Here is a 16,776-nt window from a genome sequence, read left to right as displayed (position 1 = left end):
TATCAGAGTGTTACAGTGAGGGGTGTGGGGTATATCAGTGTTACAGTGGGGGATGGGAGGTATATCAGAGTGTTACAGTGAAGGGTGTGGGGTATATCAGTGTTATAGTGAGCGGTGTGGGGTATATCAGTCTGTTATAGTGAGGGGTGTGGGGTATATCAGTGTTATAGTGAGGGGTGTGGGATATATCAGTGTTACAGTGAGGGGTGTGGGTATATCAGTGTTACAGTGAGGGGTGTGGGGTATATCAGAGTGTTACAGTGAAGGGTGTGGGGTATATCAGAATGTTACAGTGATGGCTGTGGGGTATATCAGAGTGTTACAGTGAGGGGTGTGGGGTATATCAGAGTGTTACAGTAAGGGGTGTGGGGTATATCAGAATGTTACAGTGAGGGCTGTGGGCTATATCAGAGTGTTACAGTGAGGGGTGTGGGGTATATCAGTGTTACAGTGAGGGGTGTGGGGTATATCAGTGTTACAGTGAGGGGTGTGGGGTATATCAGTGTTACAGTGAGGGGTGTGGGGTATATCAGTGTTACAGTGAGGGGTGTGGGTATATCAGTGTTATAGTGAGGGGTGTGGGGTAGATCAGTGTTACAGTGAGGGGTGTGGGGTATATCAGAGTGTTACAGTGAGGGCTGTGGGGTATATCAGTGTTACAGTGAGGGGTGTGGGGTATATCAGTGTTACAGTGAGGGGTGTGGGGTATATCAGTGTTACAGTGAGGGGTGTGGGGTATATCAGTGTTACAGTGAGGGGTGTGGGTGTATCAGTGTTATAGTGAGGGGTGTGGGGTAGATCAGTGTTACAGTGAGGGGTGTGGGGTATATCAGAGTGTTACAGTGAGGGGTGTGGGGTATATCAGTGTTACAGTGAGGGCTGTGGGGTATATCAGAGTGTTACAGTGAGGGTGTGGGGTATATCAGTGTTACAGTGAGGGGTGTGGGTATATCAGTGTTATAGTGAGGGGTGTGGGGTAGATCAGTGTTACAGTGAGGGGTGTGGGGTATATCAGAGTGTTACAGTGAGGGGTGTGGGTTATATCAGAGTTACAGTGAGGGGTGTGGGATATATCAGAGTGTTACAGTGAGGGCTGTGGGGTATATCAGTGTTACAGTGAGGGGTGTGGGGTATATCAGTGTTACAGTGAGGGGTGTGGGGTATATCAGTGTTACAGTGAGGGGTGTGGGGTATATCAGTGTTACAGTGAGGGGTGTGGGTATATCAGTGTTATAGTGAGGGGTGTGGGGTAGATCAGTGTAACAGTGAGGGGTGTGGGGTATATCAGAGTGTTACAGTGAGGGGTGTGGGGTATATCAGTGTTACACTGAGGGGTGTGGGGTATATCAGAGTGTTACAGTGAGGGGTGTGGGGTATATCAGAGTGTTACAGTGAGAGGTGTGGGGTATATCAGTGTTACAGTGAGGGGTGTGGGGTGTATCAGAGTGTTACAGTGAGGGGTGCGGGGTATATCAGTGTTATAGTGAGGGGTGTGGGGTATATCAGAGTGTTACAGTGAGGGGTGTGGGGTATATCAGTGTTACAGTGGGGGATGGGAGGTATATCAGAGTGTTACAGTGAAGGGTGTGGGGTATATCAGTGTTATAGTGAGCGGTGTGGGGTATATCAGTCTGTTATAGTGAGGGGTGTGGGGTATATCAGTGTTATAGTGAGGGGTGTGGGATATATCAGTGTTACAGTGAGGGGTGTGGGTATATCAGTGTTACAGTGAGGGGTGTGGGGTATATCAGAGTGTTACAGTGAAGGGTGTGGGGTATATCAGAATGTTACAGTGAGGGCTGTGGGGTATATCAGAGTGTTACAGTGAGGGCTGTGGGGTATATCAGAGTGTTACAGTGAGGGGTGTGGGGTATATCAGAATGTTACAGTGAGGGCTGTGGGCTATATCAGAGTGTTACAGTGAGGGGTGTGGGGTATATCAGTGTTACAGGGAGGGGTGAGGGGTATATCAGTGTTACAGTGAGGGGTGTGGGGTATATCAGTGTTACAGTGAGGGGTGTGGAGTATATCAGTGTTACAGTGAGGGGTGTGGGGTATATCAGTGTTACAGTGAGAGCTGTGGGCTATATCAGAGTGTTACAGTGAGGGGTGTGGGATATATCAGAGTGTTACAGTGAGTGGTGTGGGGTATATCAGAGTGTTACAGTGAGGGGTGTGGGTTATATCAGTGTTACAGAGAGGGGTGTGGGGTATATCAGTGTTACAGTGAGGGGTGTGGGGTATATCAGTGTTACAGTGAGGGGTGTGGGGTATATCAGTGTTACAGTGAGGGCTGTGGGCTCTATCAGTGTGTTACAGTGAGGGATGTGGGGTAAATCAGAGTGTTACAGTGAGGGGTGTGGGGTATATCAGTGTTACAGTGAGGGGTGTGGGATATATCAGTGTGTTACAGTGAGAGGTGTGGTGTATATCAGTGTTACAGTGAGGGGTGTGGGATATATCAGTGTTACAGTGAGGGGTGTGGGGTATATCAGTGTTACAGTGAGGGGTGTGGGGTATATCAGTGTTACAGTGAGGGCTGTGGGCTATATCAGAGTGTTACAGTGAGGGATGTGGGGTATATCAGAGTGTTAGAGTGAGGGGTGGGGGGTATATCAGTGTTATAGTGAGGGGTGTGGGGTATATCAGAGTGTTACAGTGAGGGCTGTGGGCTATATCAGAGTGTCACAGTGAGGGGTGTGGGGTATATCAGAGTGTTACAGTGAGGGGTGTGGGGTATATCAGTGTTACAGTGAGGGGTGTGGGATATATCATTGTTACAGTGAGGGGTGTGGGGTATATCAGTGTTATAGTGAGGGGTGTGGGGTATATCAGTGTTATAGTGAGGGGTGTGGGGTATACGAGTATGTTATAGTGAGGGGCGTGGGGTATATCAGAGTGTTACAGTGAGGGGTGTGGGGTATATCAGTGTTACAGTGAGGGGCGTGGGGTATATCAGTGTGTTACAGTGAGGGTGTGGGGTATATCAGAGTGTTACAGTGAGGGGTGTGGGGTATATCAGAGTGCCACAGTGAGGGGTGTGGTGTATATCAGTGTGTTACAGTGAGGGCTGTGGGCTATATCAGAGTGTTACAGTGAGGGCTGTGGGCTATATCAGAGTGTTACAGTGAGGGGTGTGGGATATAACATTGTTACAGTGAGGGGTGTGGGGTATATCAGTGTTACAGTGAGGAGTGTGGGGTATATCAGTGTGACAGTGAGGGTGTGGGGTATATCAGAATGTTACAGTGAGGGGTGTGGGATATATCAGAGTGTTACAGTGAGGGGTGTGGGATATAACATTGTTACAGTGAGGGGTGTGGGGTATATCAGTGTTACAGTGAGGAGTGTGGGGTATATCAGTGTGACAGTGAGGGTGTGGGGTATATCAGAGTGTTACAGTGAGTGGTGTGGGGTATATCAGAGTGTTACAGTGAGGGATGTGGGTTATATCAGTGTTACAGAGAGGGGTGTGGGGTACATCAGTGTTACAGTGAGGGGTGTGGGGTATATCAGTGTTACAGTGAGGGGTGTGGGGTATATCAGTGTTACAGTGAGGGCTGTGGGCTCTATCAGTGTGTTACAGTGAGGGATGTGGGGTAAATCAGAGTGTTACAGTGAGGGGTGTGGGGTATATCAGTGTTACAGTGAGGGGTGTGGGATATATCAGTGTGTTACAGTGAGAGGTGTGGTGTATATCAGTGTTACAGTGAGGGGTGTGGGATATATCAGTGTTACAGTGAGGGGTGTGGGGTATATCAGTGTTACAGTGAGGGGTGTGGGGTATATCAGTGTTACAGTGAGGGCTGTGGGCTATATCAGAGTGTTACAGTGAGGGATGTGGGGTATATCAGAGTGTTACAGTGAGGGGTGGGGGGTATATCAGTGTTATAGTGAGGGGTGTGGGGTATATCAGAGTGTTACAGTGAGGGCTGTGGGCTATATCAGAGTGTCACAGTGAGGGGTGTGGGGTATATCAGAGTGTTACAGTGAGGGGTGTGGGGTATATCAGTGTTACAGTGAGGGGTGTGGGATATATCATTGTTACAGTGAGGTGTGTGGGGTATATCAGTGTTATAGTGAGGGGTGTGGGGTATATCAGTGTTATAGTGAGGGGTGTGGGGTATACGAGTATGTTATAGTGAGGGGCGTGGGGTATATCAGAGTGTTACAGTGAGGGGTGTGGGGTATATCAGTGTTACAGTGAGGGGCGTGGGGTATATCAGTGTGTTACAGTGAGGGGTGTGGGGTATATCAGAGTGTTACAGTGAGGGGTGTGGGGTATATCAGAGTGCCACAGTGAGGGGTGTGGTGTATATCAGTGTGTTACAGTGAGGGCTGTGGGCTATATCAGAGTGTTACAGTGAGGGCTGTGGGCTATATCAGAGTGTTACAGTGAGGGGTGTGGGATATAACATTGTTACAGTGAGGGGTGTGGGGTATATCAGTGTTACAGTGAGGAGTGTGGGGTATATCAGTGTGACAGTGAGGGTGTGGGGTATATCAGAATGTTACAGTGAGGGGTGTGGGATATAACATTGTTACAGTGAGGGGTGTGGGGTATATCAGTGTTACAGTGAGGAGTGTGGGGTATATCAGTGTGACAGTGAGGGTGTGGGGTATATCAGAATGTTACAGTGAGGGGTGTGGGATATATCAGAGTGTTACAGTGAGGGGGGTGGGGTGTATCAGAGTGTTACAGTGAGGGGTGTGGGGTATATCAGAGTGTTACAGTGAAGGGTGTGGAGTATATCAGAGTGTTACAGTGAGGGGTGTGAGGTATATCAGTGTGTTACAGTGAAGGGTGTGGGGTATATCAGAGCTTCACAGTGAGGAGTGTGCGGTATATCGGTGTTACAGTGAGGAGTGTGGGGTATATCAGTGTTACAGTGAGGGGTGTGGAACATATCAGAATGTTACAGTGAGGGGTGTGGGGTATATCAGTGTTACAGTGAGGGGTGTGGGGTATATCAGTGTTACAGTGAGGGGTGTGGGGTATATCAGTGTTACAGTGAGGGGTGTGGGGTCTATCAGTGTTACAGTGAGGGTTGTGGGGTATATCAGTGTTACAGTGAGGGCTGTGGGGTATATCAGAGTGTTACAGTGAGGGGTGTGGGGTATATCAGTGTTACAGTGAGGGGTGTGGGGTATATCAGAGTGTTCCAGTGAGTTGTGTGGGTATATCAGAGTGTTAATGTGAGCGGTGTGGTATATTGATTTATTGATTGATTTGATTTATTGTCACGTGTACCAAGGTATAGTGGAAAGTATTGTTCTGCATATCATCCATACAGATCATCCCATATATGAACTAAAATCATAGGACATATGATAAATACACAATGTAAATACATAGACACAGACAGTGGGTGAAGCACGCAGGAGTGTAGTGCGACTCAGTAGAGAAGATGTGTGAAGAGATCAGTTCAGTCCATAAGAGGATCATTTAAGCATCTGGTAACAGCGGGGAAGAAGTTGGTTTTGAATCTGTTAGTGCGTGTTCTCAGACATTTGCATCTCCTGCCCGATGGAAGAGGTTGGAAGAAAGAATAACCGGTTGGGAAGGGTCTTTGATTATGCTGCCCGCTTTCCCCAGGCAGCGGGAGGTGTAGATGGAGTCCATGGATGGGAGGCGGGTTTGTGTGATAGACTGAGCTGTGTTCACGGCTCTCTGTAGTTTCTTGCGGTCCTGGGCCGAGCAGTTGCCATACCAGGCTGTGATGCAGCCAGATAGGATGCTTTCTATGGTGCATCTGTAAAAATTGATATATATCAGAGTGTTACACTGAGGGGTGTGGGATATATCAGAGTGTTACAGTGAGGGGAGTGGATAAATCAAAGTGTTACAATGAGGTGTGTCGGGTGTATCTGAATGGTACAATGAGTTCTGTGGGGTATAATTTTGTTTTACTGGGAGGGGTGGGTTATATTATTGTCATAGTCAGGGGTTTAGCTGTAATGGTGTGTAATAATGATGGATGTGCGTTATATCAGATATACTTCACTGCCACTCCTTTCCCCTCTTACCTGTACTTATCTCCCTGCTGAACCAGTGGGAGGTATATGTCAATTTTGGCAGTAATGTCGTCTATCATGTTAATAACTGAATTTATTGAGGTTAATATCGGAAAATCCTTTGTGACATTTGTTATTTGCGCCTTAACATCCGTTATGCTCTTCTTCATTTCTGTGTCAATGTAAAAATAAGATAGAAAGTATTTGTACAAAATTATGTTTTTTTAAATCTCTTAAAGCTAGTCGGCAAAAATGAATCAGAACAACAAGTGGAATGTTTGCCTGTATGTCAATGGAATGCGAAGGAGAGAGAATGGCTTCAATTGTACACAGCGATAGCCAGACTCCTGGCGGGATTTTTCACACCCCCTGCAGCATGTTTCATAGCGGCAGGGGAGGCCCGCCATTGGCTGAGGATGAAATCACCTGATCCTGAACCCGCCATTGTCAATGGGGATTCCCTGCGGGGTTTCCATTGTATGTGCCACCCACCACCGCGGCTGGGGTTCATCGTCAACGGGACCAAATGATCCCGCTGGCAGCTCTGGAAAATTCTGGACCCCATCGGAAGCAATTCCTGGCAACAACATGCCACAGGAAGGTTTTCTGGGCCTTGGCAGATTCAGCACAGAATGAGACCAGGTTTAAGAGTTACATTTTGAGATGGCTTCCATAATCCCAGCTGGATTATCGGAGGGGAGGGGAGGGGGGTTGGGTGGGTTAAATCAAGGTGCCACACAGAGCTTTGTCACTGTTCTCTCATACTCTATTTTTCCCCCTCTTTTATTTTTAGTGAGCCTTTGCTGGTTTCTATAATCTTTCTAATCTTCTGGCCTGCCATTAATCTTTTCAGCAACTATTCTTCCAATTTGATATTATCCTTAACCTCCTTATGTACCCCAGATAATAATAATCTTTATTATTGTCACAAGTAGGCTCACATTAACACTGCAATGAAGTTACTGTGAAAAGCCCCTAGTCGCCACATTCCGGCGCCTGTTCGGGTACACAGAGGGAGAATTCAGAATGTCCAATTCACACAAAAAGCACGTCGTTCGGGACTTGTGGGAGGAAACCGGAGCTCCCGAAGGAAACCCACGCGGACACAGGGAGAACGTGCAGACTCCGCACAGAAAGTGAATCGCACCTGGGACCCTGGAGCTGTGTGGCAGCGGTGCTAACCACTGTGCTACTGTGCGCTGGTGCATCCTTCTCATTGGATTTTTATTTCTGAATGGAACATATTTTTGGTGAGAGTACTGAAGTATCTCCTTAAATATCTGCCATTGCTTCAGTACCTGTTACCTTTGAACCTCCCACGTTAGTACGATGTTATTGCAGACTGGCTCTGAGAAAACCCACATGCATTACAGCTCCCTGGGTATCAAGAATTAATCAATATATTGGGGCTGTGCGTTACTCATGGCCCACATGGTACATTGGAGCCACACACTGCCATTGCCCATGGGTCACCCCCATGGGTCACCAAGGAAGAGGAAATGAAAATTGAATGGCATTGGCACAGATTTACTCTGTTTTATGCACAGCAACATCAATATGCAGCACAAAGGCTGGTGAGCTTTGTACCCAAGGACAGAACTTACCTGACACAGTGCCAGCTGACTGGTTGACAAGCAGAGCTGGTATGTCATTAAAAGCCTTGTCACCCTATGTAGAAAGAACAAATGTGTTAGGACTGAGAGAAAGTATTGAATTACATGGCAGATTATATAGGTTTAGTATTTGTGAATAATGATTGAATGCTGGTTTATTATTGACCAACTGATAACTGGGAGTGGATCACAGGGAGAGACAATGGGATTGTGGTAACATCACTGGAAAAGTAACATCACTGGGGACACGGGTTCAAATCCCACCATGGCAGCTAGTGGAATTTAAATTCAATTCATAAAACCTCGGATTGAAATGCCCGTCTTGGTAATGATGGCCACATTGTCAATTGTTGTAAAAACCCATCAGGTTCACTAATGTCCTTTGGGGAAAGAAATCTGCCGTCCTTACCCGATCTGGCCTACATGTGACTCCAGACCCACAGCAATGTGGTTGACAATTAACTGCCCCTCTGAAATCGTCCAGCAAAACACCCAGTTCAAGGGCAATTAAGGATGGGCAACAAAGCGACATAGCCATATTCCAGGAAGGAACAAAGAAACTGGTGAGTTAATCAATGCCTGAAACAGACTGAGAGTTCATAGAATCACAGTGCAGAAGGAGGCCATTCAGCCCATTCTGCACTGACCCTCTGAAAGAGTACTCCACCCAAACTCACTCCCCCGCCCTAACCCAATAACCCCTTAACATAACCTACTCATTTTTTTGGACACTGAGGGGCAATTTATCATGACCAATCCACCTAACCTGCACATCTTTGGACTGCGAGTGGAAACCGGAGCACCCGGAGGAAACCCACGCAGCAAACTCCACACAGACAGTCACCCGAAGCGGGAATTGAACCCAAGCCCCTGGCGCGGTGAGGCAACAGTGCTAACCACTGTACCAGTGTGCCGCCTGATAAAATGATAAAGTTTTATAGATTGGGCACTGTCTATAATTGAGAATGATAGAAAACAAAGATGTTTTTGGGCCTGATTCAGCAGACTCAAATTGAAGCCCGCTGAACGGCTCGTTTAGTGGCGTGTTTCTTGGCACCTGCAGCGGTGAGAAGCATCTCCCTGTTCTCCGCCACTTTGTTATTTTGTTTGACCTCGGCAAGGAACTCTCCTCGAGCCTACTCTTTGAGTCATTTCCTGCACTGGTGAGAGGAAGACGACTGGCGGATCGGTGGCCATATTTAAAGGCAGCCCCCATCTTTCGACCCCCCCCCCCCCCCCCCCATTAGTGTCCCCACCGCGACCTCAGAACCACCCCAATTCCGCGTTCCTCGAGCTCCCCTCACCCCATCTCTTATGGGCAAGGACCCCTGGGTCAGACCCTGGCACAGGCAACCTGGCACCTGGGCGCCTTGACACTGCTATCCTGGCAGCCTGGCAGTGTCACCTCCAGCCTGGCACTGCCACCCAGGCACCCTGGCAGTGCCAGGCCGGCAGTTCCAAGGTGTCCAGGTGCCAGGGGGAGTGCCAGGGTACCACCCTGCCCTGCCCATGACCACCTGGGCACCTGAACTCCCCAGTGAGACCCTCCGAGGTGCCATTATGACTGGTTCGCGACTTTGTAAACTAGTACCTAACGGCGGCGGGTTGAGGCCTTGCTGGTGAGGCCAGTGAATCCTGGGCCTGGGTGAATTGGGCGATGCATATTTGATTTAGCCGAATGGCTCATTTAAATGTGTGCACCTGGATCTCACCCAGCGGGGTCCTGATCCTGACGCACCGCAAGATTCTGTTGGATCTCGTGAGACATTTCGAGCATTTTGAATCTCGATCCAGGCCTCTCACGGGATTCAACAGCCTCGACCTGACACCAAGTCAGGCGCGCTGAGGCTGTTGAATCTCACCCATAGAGAGTAATGGATACTCTATTGTCATAGAGAATAATAGCAATCAGCCAGTGTTATTGTGCTCTGAAATTGTGCTCTGCTAGGCAACAGAGAAATGGTCTCATTTTGTGTTGAATCTTTTGATGATTATTTTCTAATGGATACTTGAGAATGAGTGACTGAGAGAAATTACTGCTTGGAAATTAGTGGAGTTTCAGCAAAAAGCAGCTTCTATTATTTATTTTTATATTTTTTCATCCCTAATTGCCTCTTGGCTCTCTGTCAACGTGCTTTCTCTGAAAGCATATTTTGGGTGAAAAATGCTCCCTAACATTCTTCCAATTCCTAATTTGCTCATCGGTAGCTTGTACTCCTGGGACCTTCACATCTTTCACTCATAAACAGTCTCCCTGGGGAATAGTTTAATTAATATACTTCTTAACCTTCAATGTCTGTGAATTAGTTGATATTATGAGCGCAGAAAGCTTGGCAAATGTAGTCACAACTAACGTACCATTTGTACAATGGAAGAGAGGTTCGTGTTCGCAATGCGGTTCAAGGCCTCTATTTCTGTGTCCATATTAGGAACCTGTTGAAAAAGTAGAAATGATTTGAACACCAGACTTCACATCACATATTACTTTGGTTATTTCAATAGCAGAGTGACGATGAGATCCCGCATTCCTCAATATGCAACATGAATTCCTGCTGCAATAGCAAGGCAGTGAATCCTGGATGGGAGTCCAATCTTGCTAACACCCCAATCACTCCAATTCCCTGCTCTGGGAGCTTGTCATTCACCCAACCTCCCGATGCACCAACCCCTGCCCCACACTAACATCAACCTCAATGTGTTCCTTGTGAAGAAGGAGCGACTATGGCAGAAGTTGCTGTTGGGTGACATGATTCTATTGGGTTGGTGGGACTCTGAGCTTCTGGCTGAAGTGTCAACAACATTGATGGAACTGCTGGAGTGTTACCTGGCAACAGACCAGGCTCAATCTCAGACATCTCCACATTCCTTTCAAAAGACTTGTGGCGTGACTTACCAGTCCCGCCATGCCCGATTTGGTGTTGTAACAAGGCTGTTAAATCTCACAAGAGGCTTCTCGCAAGATCCGCGATGCTTGAGAAGTATTGCCAGATTCAACCGCACCTCGCCATCTGGATCTCGCCCGCACTGAGTGAGGCCCAGATTAAATGAACCATTGGACTCATTTGAATAAGCATGTACTGAATTCTCCCTGCACCCGGACTAACTGCCGCCCCCACCCCCCACCCCCACCCCCCCCCCCCCGCGCGCGCCCCCCCCCCCCCCCCCCCCCCCCCCTCCAGCAAGGCCTCAACCCAGTGCCGTTTACTACTGGTCCAAACAAACGTGGACCAATCATAACAGCACTGGGACATTTCCCAAGCCATTGGAGACCCCTGGGTGGTCAGGGACAGGGCAGGGTGGTACCCTGGCTCTCCCTCTGACACCTGGGTTCATTGACACTGCCATCCTGACACTAGATGGCAGTGCCCAGGGTCTGGGTACCAGGGTGGCACTGCCAAGGGTCGGGGCCCTGACATGAAAGGGAAGGTGAGGAGGATATGAAGGTTAGAGAGTTGAAGGGCAGGTAAGAAGGGGCCTCATAAAGGTTGGGAGGGGGGGGGGGGGGTGAAGGGTAGGTTTCCTGAAAGGGGAAGACAGAAGGTGGGGGTGGTCGCATGGGGAAGCCTGTAAAGGGGGCGAGACTCAGCGACCCCATAGCAGGGTGTCCTCACATGGGGGGGGGGGGGGGGGGGGGGGGGGGGTGGGGGTAATGCTCATGTGTCCGGGGGGGGTGACATTGTCCATGGATGGGATGTGGGAGACCCTCAAGCTCACTTAGAAATCAGGGTACACTTTCAAAATGGTGGCCCCATCTCCAAGCAGCCGGTGTCACTGCCGGCTTCAGTTCCTCACTGTTGGAAACATTTCTAAATGTGGGTTAGACCGGGAATAAACTCCCCAAGGCCCACAAAAATTGACAGAAGTCCAGTTGAGTATTGGTGTGGATCTCACCCAGAAAGCTGCAGGGAAACATCTGCCAAACCCGCCCAAAATGACACTTATATTTATTGGTTGAATTCTGTCCTTAGAATCATAGAATCCCTACAGTGCAGAAGGAGGCCATTTGGCCCATTGAGTCTGCACCGGCCCTTGGAAAGAGCGCCCGATTTAAGCCCACTCCTCCACCCTATCCCCGTAATCCAACCTAACCTTTTTTGGACACTCGGGGCAATTTATCACGGCCAATCTGCCTAACCTGCACATCTTTGGACTGTGGGAGGAAACCGGAGCACCCGGAGGAAACTCACGCAGACGCGGGAAATTCCGCACAGACAGTGAGCCGAGCCGGGAATCGAACCTGGGACCCTGGCGCTGTGAGGCAGCAGTGCTAACCACCGTGCCAGTGTGCCGAGATTCCTGATTCTCCATTCAGGTGTCCATGTGCAGAGAATCGGGACTGGTCTCCACTGGCATTAGGAACACCTCCTGATATGCTATTCCATGGCCTTTGGAAACTTTTTTTTTGCAAATCGGGTTTCCCAAGCCATTCCCTGGCACGCCAGGATCTGCATTGCAACTAAGAGGGATGAGACCTAATCTCTCAGACAGGTCCCACACCTCTGAGATCGGTATGCAGATTTTAAAGGCCGCTCTGATATCCATTAGCTGCTGGAGCGCCCCCTCCACCTGGATCTTTGGCAGGGCACCCCCTACACAAATCGCCAGGAAGACCACCCCTTCCAAACACCCCCTTTAGTGCCCCCCCCCCCAGGTCCCCCATTCAGTACTCAGGCCCTCCATTCAGACCCCATTCAGCCCCCCCTCAGGCCCTGCCCCTTGGCAGTGCCAACCTGGCACCTTGCAGTCCGAAGGGTGGCAAGGTGGTAAGTACCGTCCCAACAATTGCCGCCAGCGTGCCGAGGAGGGTCCTTCATGGGAGGTGGGGGGGAGCTTGTGCCTCGATGGAGGGGCTCAGGTCAGGGGTTTCCCCTGGGATTGGGCTCCTTTGGCTCCAATTCCCACCTGCAGCCTTTAAAACCATTAACCGGCCACTCAGTCTGTTTGTAATTCGGGGATAATTGAGAGGTCTAAATTGAAGGAATGCGGTTATCTCAGATGTTATGAGGCTGGAGGATTTGATAAATGAGAGGGATCAGAGGCGGCACATGCTGTACCATGTTAAAGTTGGTCAGAAGGTGAAGATCTTTCAACAGGTCCTGGGCGTTGACACATTGTGAACTACAATTGTTGAATATGTTGTTGATGTTTTGTCGAATGGCAGTCAGATTCTGCTCGAGGACCTCCTGTTGATGGAGTAGATTTGCTGCTGTTGAGTTTATGAGCAGCAGTCTTTTATTTGTCTCATCGATACCTGTGAATAAAAACAATGACATTGTTATCGAGAGAAAGGATCAGCCAGAACTCTAACAAAACTTCACAATACCCCCTCCCTGTGGGGATCACATTTTACTCCCAATTCTCACCCTTTCTCCAAATATTCCTGGGGTGCTGCGCGCCGGACGGTGCTAGCCGGTCGGGAGGGGGCTGGGGTGTGGGGGTGGAGTGGTGGGGGGGGGAGGCGCCCATACTGCCGGTGCACTCTGGCAAAGCCAGGGGGCCACAGTGTGCGGTCAGTGGGGAGCGCAGCAAGATGGCTGCTTTGCAGGCCGTGGCAATGGCGGTCCGTGCTTGGACAACCTGGTCCCGTGGGGGGGTCACCCCAACGCCACAGCCCACCCCTTGGTCATGCCCCACTGCCGCCCCCCCCCCATCCCCCCACGCCTGGTGGAGGCCACCCCCACAAGCAGCCCTGCCAGTGCTCGGTGCCACAGCCCACGGCTGCACCTGAGTACATCCCACATCCTCTCTCTCTCCCTCATCGGCCACGGCGCCTGTTTCCCAATATTTAAAACCACAAGCGAACCTCGCTGTCGGTAATTCCCCCTGTCGGAGGAGGAGCATCGCGGAGGTCCCGGAGAATACCAGGTCAGGCCCACAAATGACATGTGAATGGCGTTTCCCATCCATGCGGGTTGGATCACAGTGACACCGCTGTCGGGACAGTGGAACATGGTATTCTGGTGTGCGCCGGCCATGACTTTGACGTTACAGTCAATTATCCGCCCAATCGGCAGCGGCCGACGGAGAATCCCACCCTGTATGTTTTTGAGAACAGTTAGATATAGCACTGGGAGCGAAGGGGATCAAAGGATACGGAGGGAAAGAGAGATTAGGCTATTGAGTTGGATGATCAGCCATGATCATAATGAATGGCAGAGCAGGCTCGAAGGGCCGAATGGCCTCCTCCTGCTCCTATTCTCTATGTTTCCCCCCTCATGTGTTTATCTAGATTCCACTGGAATGTTATTCACTGTAACTGCTCCTTGTGGTATTGAGAGTCACATTGCCTCACTCGCAGGTGAAGAGGTTGCTCCTGTTGTGTCAGGAGACTGACCTGCGACAGTTGGCAGCTCTCCGGTAACCCTGGTAACGCGGCAGGGTGGGCGCCAGTATTAATCGGTGAGGCTTCTGAACCACGGGAATGAGTAAAGCCAGATCCGGGGGGGCGGTTTTGAGCCCGTGTTTGTGTTGTGTATCACAGCCAACACCATTCTGTCACATGAATATGTGCTTGGGAGGTTTCCCTCTCTTACACTTGACTGTGAGCAGAAGGAAGGTGGGGGAACCACAAGAGACGTGGAAGGGTGCTGAAGTCAATGGGGGGGGGGGGGGGGGGGGGGGTGGGGGGAACATAGACCGATCCAGAGGGCAACGAAATGTACATAGAGTTAGTCAAATGAAGGACAAAATAAACCTCTCTGTAAAATAAAGTAAATTAGCGCGGACAAGAAAATTGTAATGGATATACACAACAACTGTTTATAAAATGAAACAAAGCCAATAAAAAGATTTTTTTTTAAAAATCAACGCTGGCGTCAAGGATGTTTTTCCAGTGAAATAGTCAGAAACGAAAAAACCAATTTGGACCTGGACCTCAAGGCGAAGATCGATTTACGGGAGACCATTCCACTATCCATAAATGTATGCGGAAACTGGCCATCAGCAATAAGGGCTTCAGGCTGACTAATCACTCAGGGCCGTTCTTAATTTGTTTCTATGCACCCGGGGACCCGGGAGCACTCGGAGGGTAGAAGGCGGCAGAAGAGAAAACCTGTTTCAGCCAGAACGTCGACTGTTGTGCCAGTCGATTTGCAAAATCGGTGGCTGAAGAAATAAAAACCTCTCGGAAAACGAACAGGGGGAGCCAGGAAGGAAGGGAGGGAGTAAGCTATAAAAAACGGAGTTATTTATCGAAGCTGGGGAGATTTTCCCCAGCTGCGCACCTTCGCACGTGACATTCTGCAGCATCGGATCCTCAAACTCGGAGAGAGACCTGCTCTTGGGAAGTAACTGCCCAAAAAGGAAGAATAATGTGATATAAACCAAAAATTAGCAGAATTACAGCTGAAAATTTTGGGATGCAACATTTTAAAAAATACTGGAGCATACATGATTAAAATCATGGCCTGTTATTTTACACCAAAATCCATAGTTGGGTCTCAAATTTACAGTGTAGAAGGAGGCCATTTGGCCCATCGAGTCTGCACCGACCCTTGGAAAGAGCACCCTACCCAAATCCACACCTCCACCCTCTCCCCATAACCCAGTAACCCCAATTGAAATTTTGTATCCTTTTACAGGTTAAATTCATCCTCTTCCTCCAGTTTACATACATCCCCAGAAGGTGAATAAAGGAATTGGTTTAGAAAGATTATGGTGCTGATTGAACTGGAAGAATTCAGTGGACATGGGTGGCGATTGTTTCAGTCATCTGTACCTGCACATGTCAAGATGTGGCACAACAAGAACAAGGGCCAGACAGGAAGAATTAAACACTCATATCTAAAACAGCCAGCATTCTGTTTTGTTTTCAATTATATATTTCCAGGAATTCTGAGTCACTTCCTTCTAGTCATGATCCTGGATATACTCAACTTTCATTTTCAACTTGTGATCCAGACTGACCTCAACTACAAGGGACAAGCTGTACTTTCTCCTTTTCAGTAGAAAGCCTGATGTCTCTCTCTTTTCCAATCAATGCCTTCATTCCCTCTCAATGTCTGTTGCTTCTTCAGTCTTCTCCATGTCCTCCTCTCTCTCTCTCCCTCTCCTCCAGTTATTACCTTGATCTCTACCCCCTCCTTCAGCCATTCCCTAGATTCCTCCTTCAGTCCATATGAAATGAAAATCGCTTATTGTCACGAGTAGGCTTCAATGAAGTTACTGTGAAAAGCCCCTAGTCACCACATTCCGGCACCTGTTCGGGGAGGCTGGTACGGGAATTGAACCATGCTGCTGGCCTACCTTGGTCTGCTTTCAAAGCCAGCAATTTAGCCCAGTGTGCTAAACCAGCCCCAGTATCCATATCCAGATCTCCTTCATACCCTCTACCCCCTTCCAGTCATTTTCCAAATCTATCTTTCTCTTCTAAAAAAAAATGTATTTCATTCCAAACATATGTGAAAAATTACAACACATAAATAATTTGGGAAACAAACTTCCCAACACACAACTATACAGTTTGTCCAAATTTTCCCCCTTTTACGCCTTCCACCTCCCCGCCCACCCCCCACTCCTCCCCCCGCCGCAATGAACAACTCCTCAAACATGGTCACGAACATCCCCTCCTCGCCTCAAAACCATCCGCTGAACCCTTTAACAAGTATTTGATCTTTTCCAGCTGCAGAAAGTCATATAAGTCACCCAGCCAGGCCCCTACCCCCAGCCAGGCCCCTACCCCCAGCCAGGCCCCTACCCCGCTGGCATTGCTGACCCAGCCAGGCCCCTACCCCCAGCCAGGCCCCTACCCCCAGCCAGGCCCCTACCCCCAGCCAGCCCCCTACCCCCAGCCAGGCCCCTACCCCCAGCCAGGCCCCTACCCCCAGCCAGGCCCCTACCCCGCTGGCATTGCTCACCCAGCCAGGCCCCTACCCCCAGCCAGGCTCCTACCCCCAGCCAGGCCCCTACCCCCAGCCAGGCCCCTGCCCCCAGCCAGGCCCCTACCCCCAGCCAGCCCCCTACCCCCAGCCAGCCCCCTACCCCCAGCCAGGCCCCTACCCCCAGCCAGCCCCCTACTCCCAGCCAGGCCCCTACCCCCAGCCAGGCCCCTACCCCCAGCCAGGCCCCTACCCCCAGCCAGGCCCCTACCCCGCTGGCATTGCTCACCCAGCCAGGCCCCTACCCCCAGCCAGCCCCCTACCCCCAGCCA

The 16,776-nt window shown here is 49.8% G+C and overlaps 1 protein-coding gene across 7 annotated transcripts in view; it reads right to left on the bottom strand.

Annotated features, from left to right (window-relative positions):
• prom2 (prominin 2) overlaps nucleotides 1-16,776 on the bottom strand; it is a 185,348-nt gene that overhangs the window by 59,428 nt on the left and 109,144 nt on the right. For all 7 annotated transcript variants that reach the window (XM_038821458.1, XM_038821457.1, XM_038821456.1 and 4 more), the window contains 4 exons: nucleotides 12,683-12,879; nucleotides 9,987-10,061; nucleotides 7,620-7,683; nucleotides 6,028-6,187 (listed from right to left, as the gene is read on the bottom strand). In XM_038821458.1, coding sequence (XP_038677386.1) covers nucleotides 6,028-6,187; nucleotides 7,620-7,683; nucleotides 9,987-10,061; nucleotides 12,683-12,879 — 496 coding nt within the window. The remainder of the gene's footprint in view (nucleotides 1-6,027; nucleotides 6,188-7,619; nucleotides 7,684-9,986; nucleotides 10,062-12,682; nucleotides 12,880-16,776) is intronic.

Source organism: Scyliorhinus canicula, chromosome 16, assembly GCF_902713615.1.
Source record: "Scyliorhinus canicula chromosome 16, sScyCan1.1, whole genome shotgun sequence".
NCBI lineage: Eukaryota > Metazoa > Chordata > Chondrichthyes > Carcharhiniformes > Scyliorhinidae > Scyliorhinus > Scyliorhinus canicula.
Note: the sequence above shows the minus strand (reverse complement) of the source record. Positions and strands in the feature narration are given on the sequence as shown.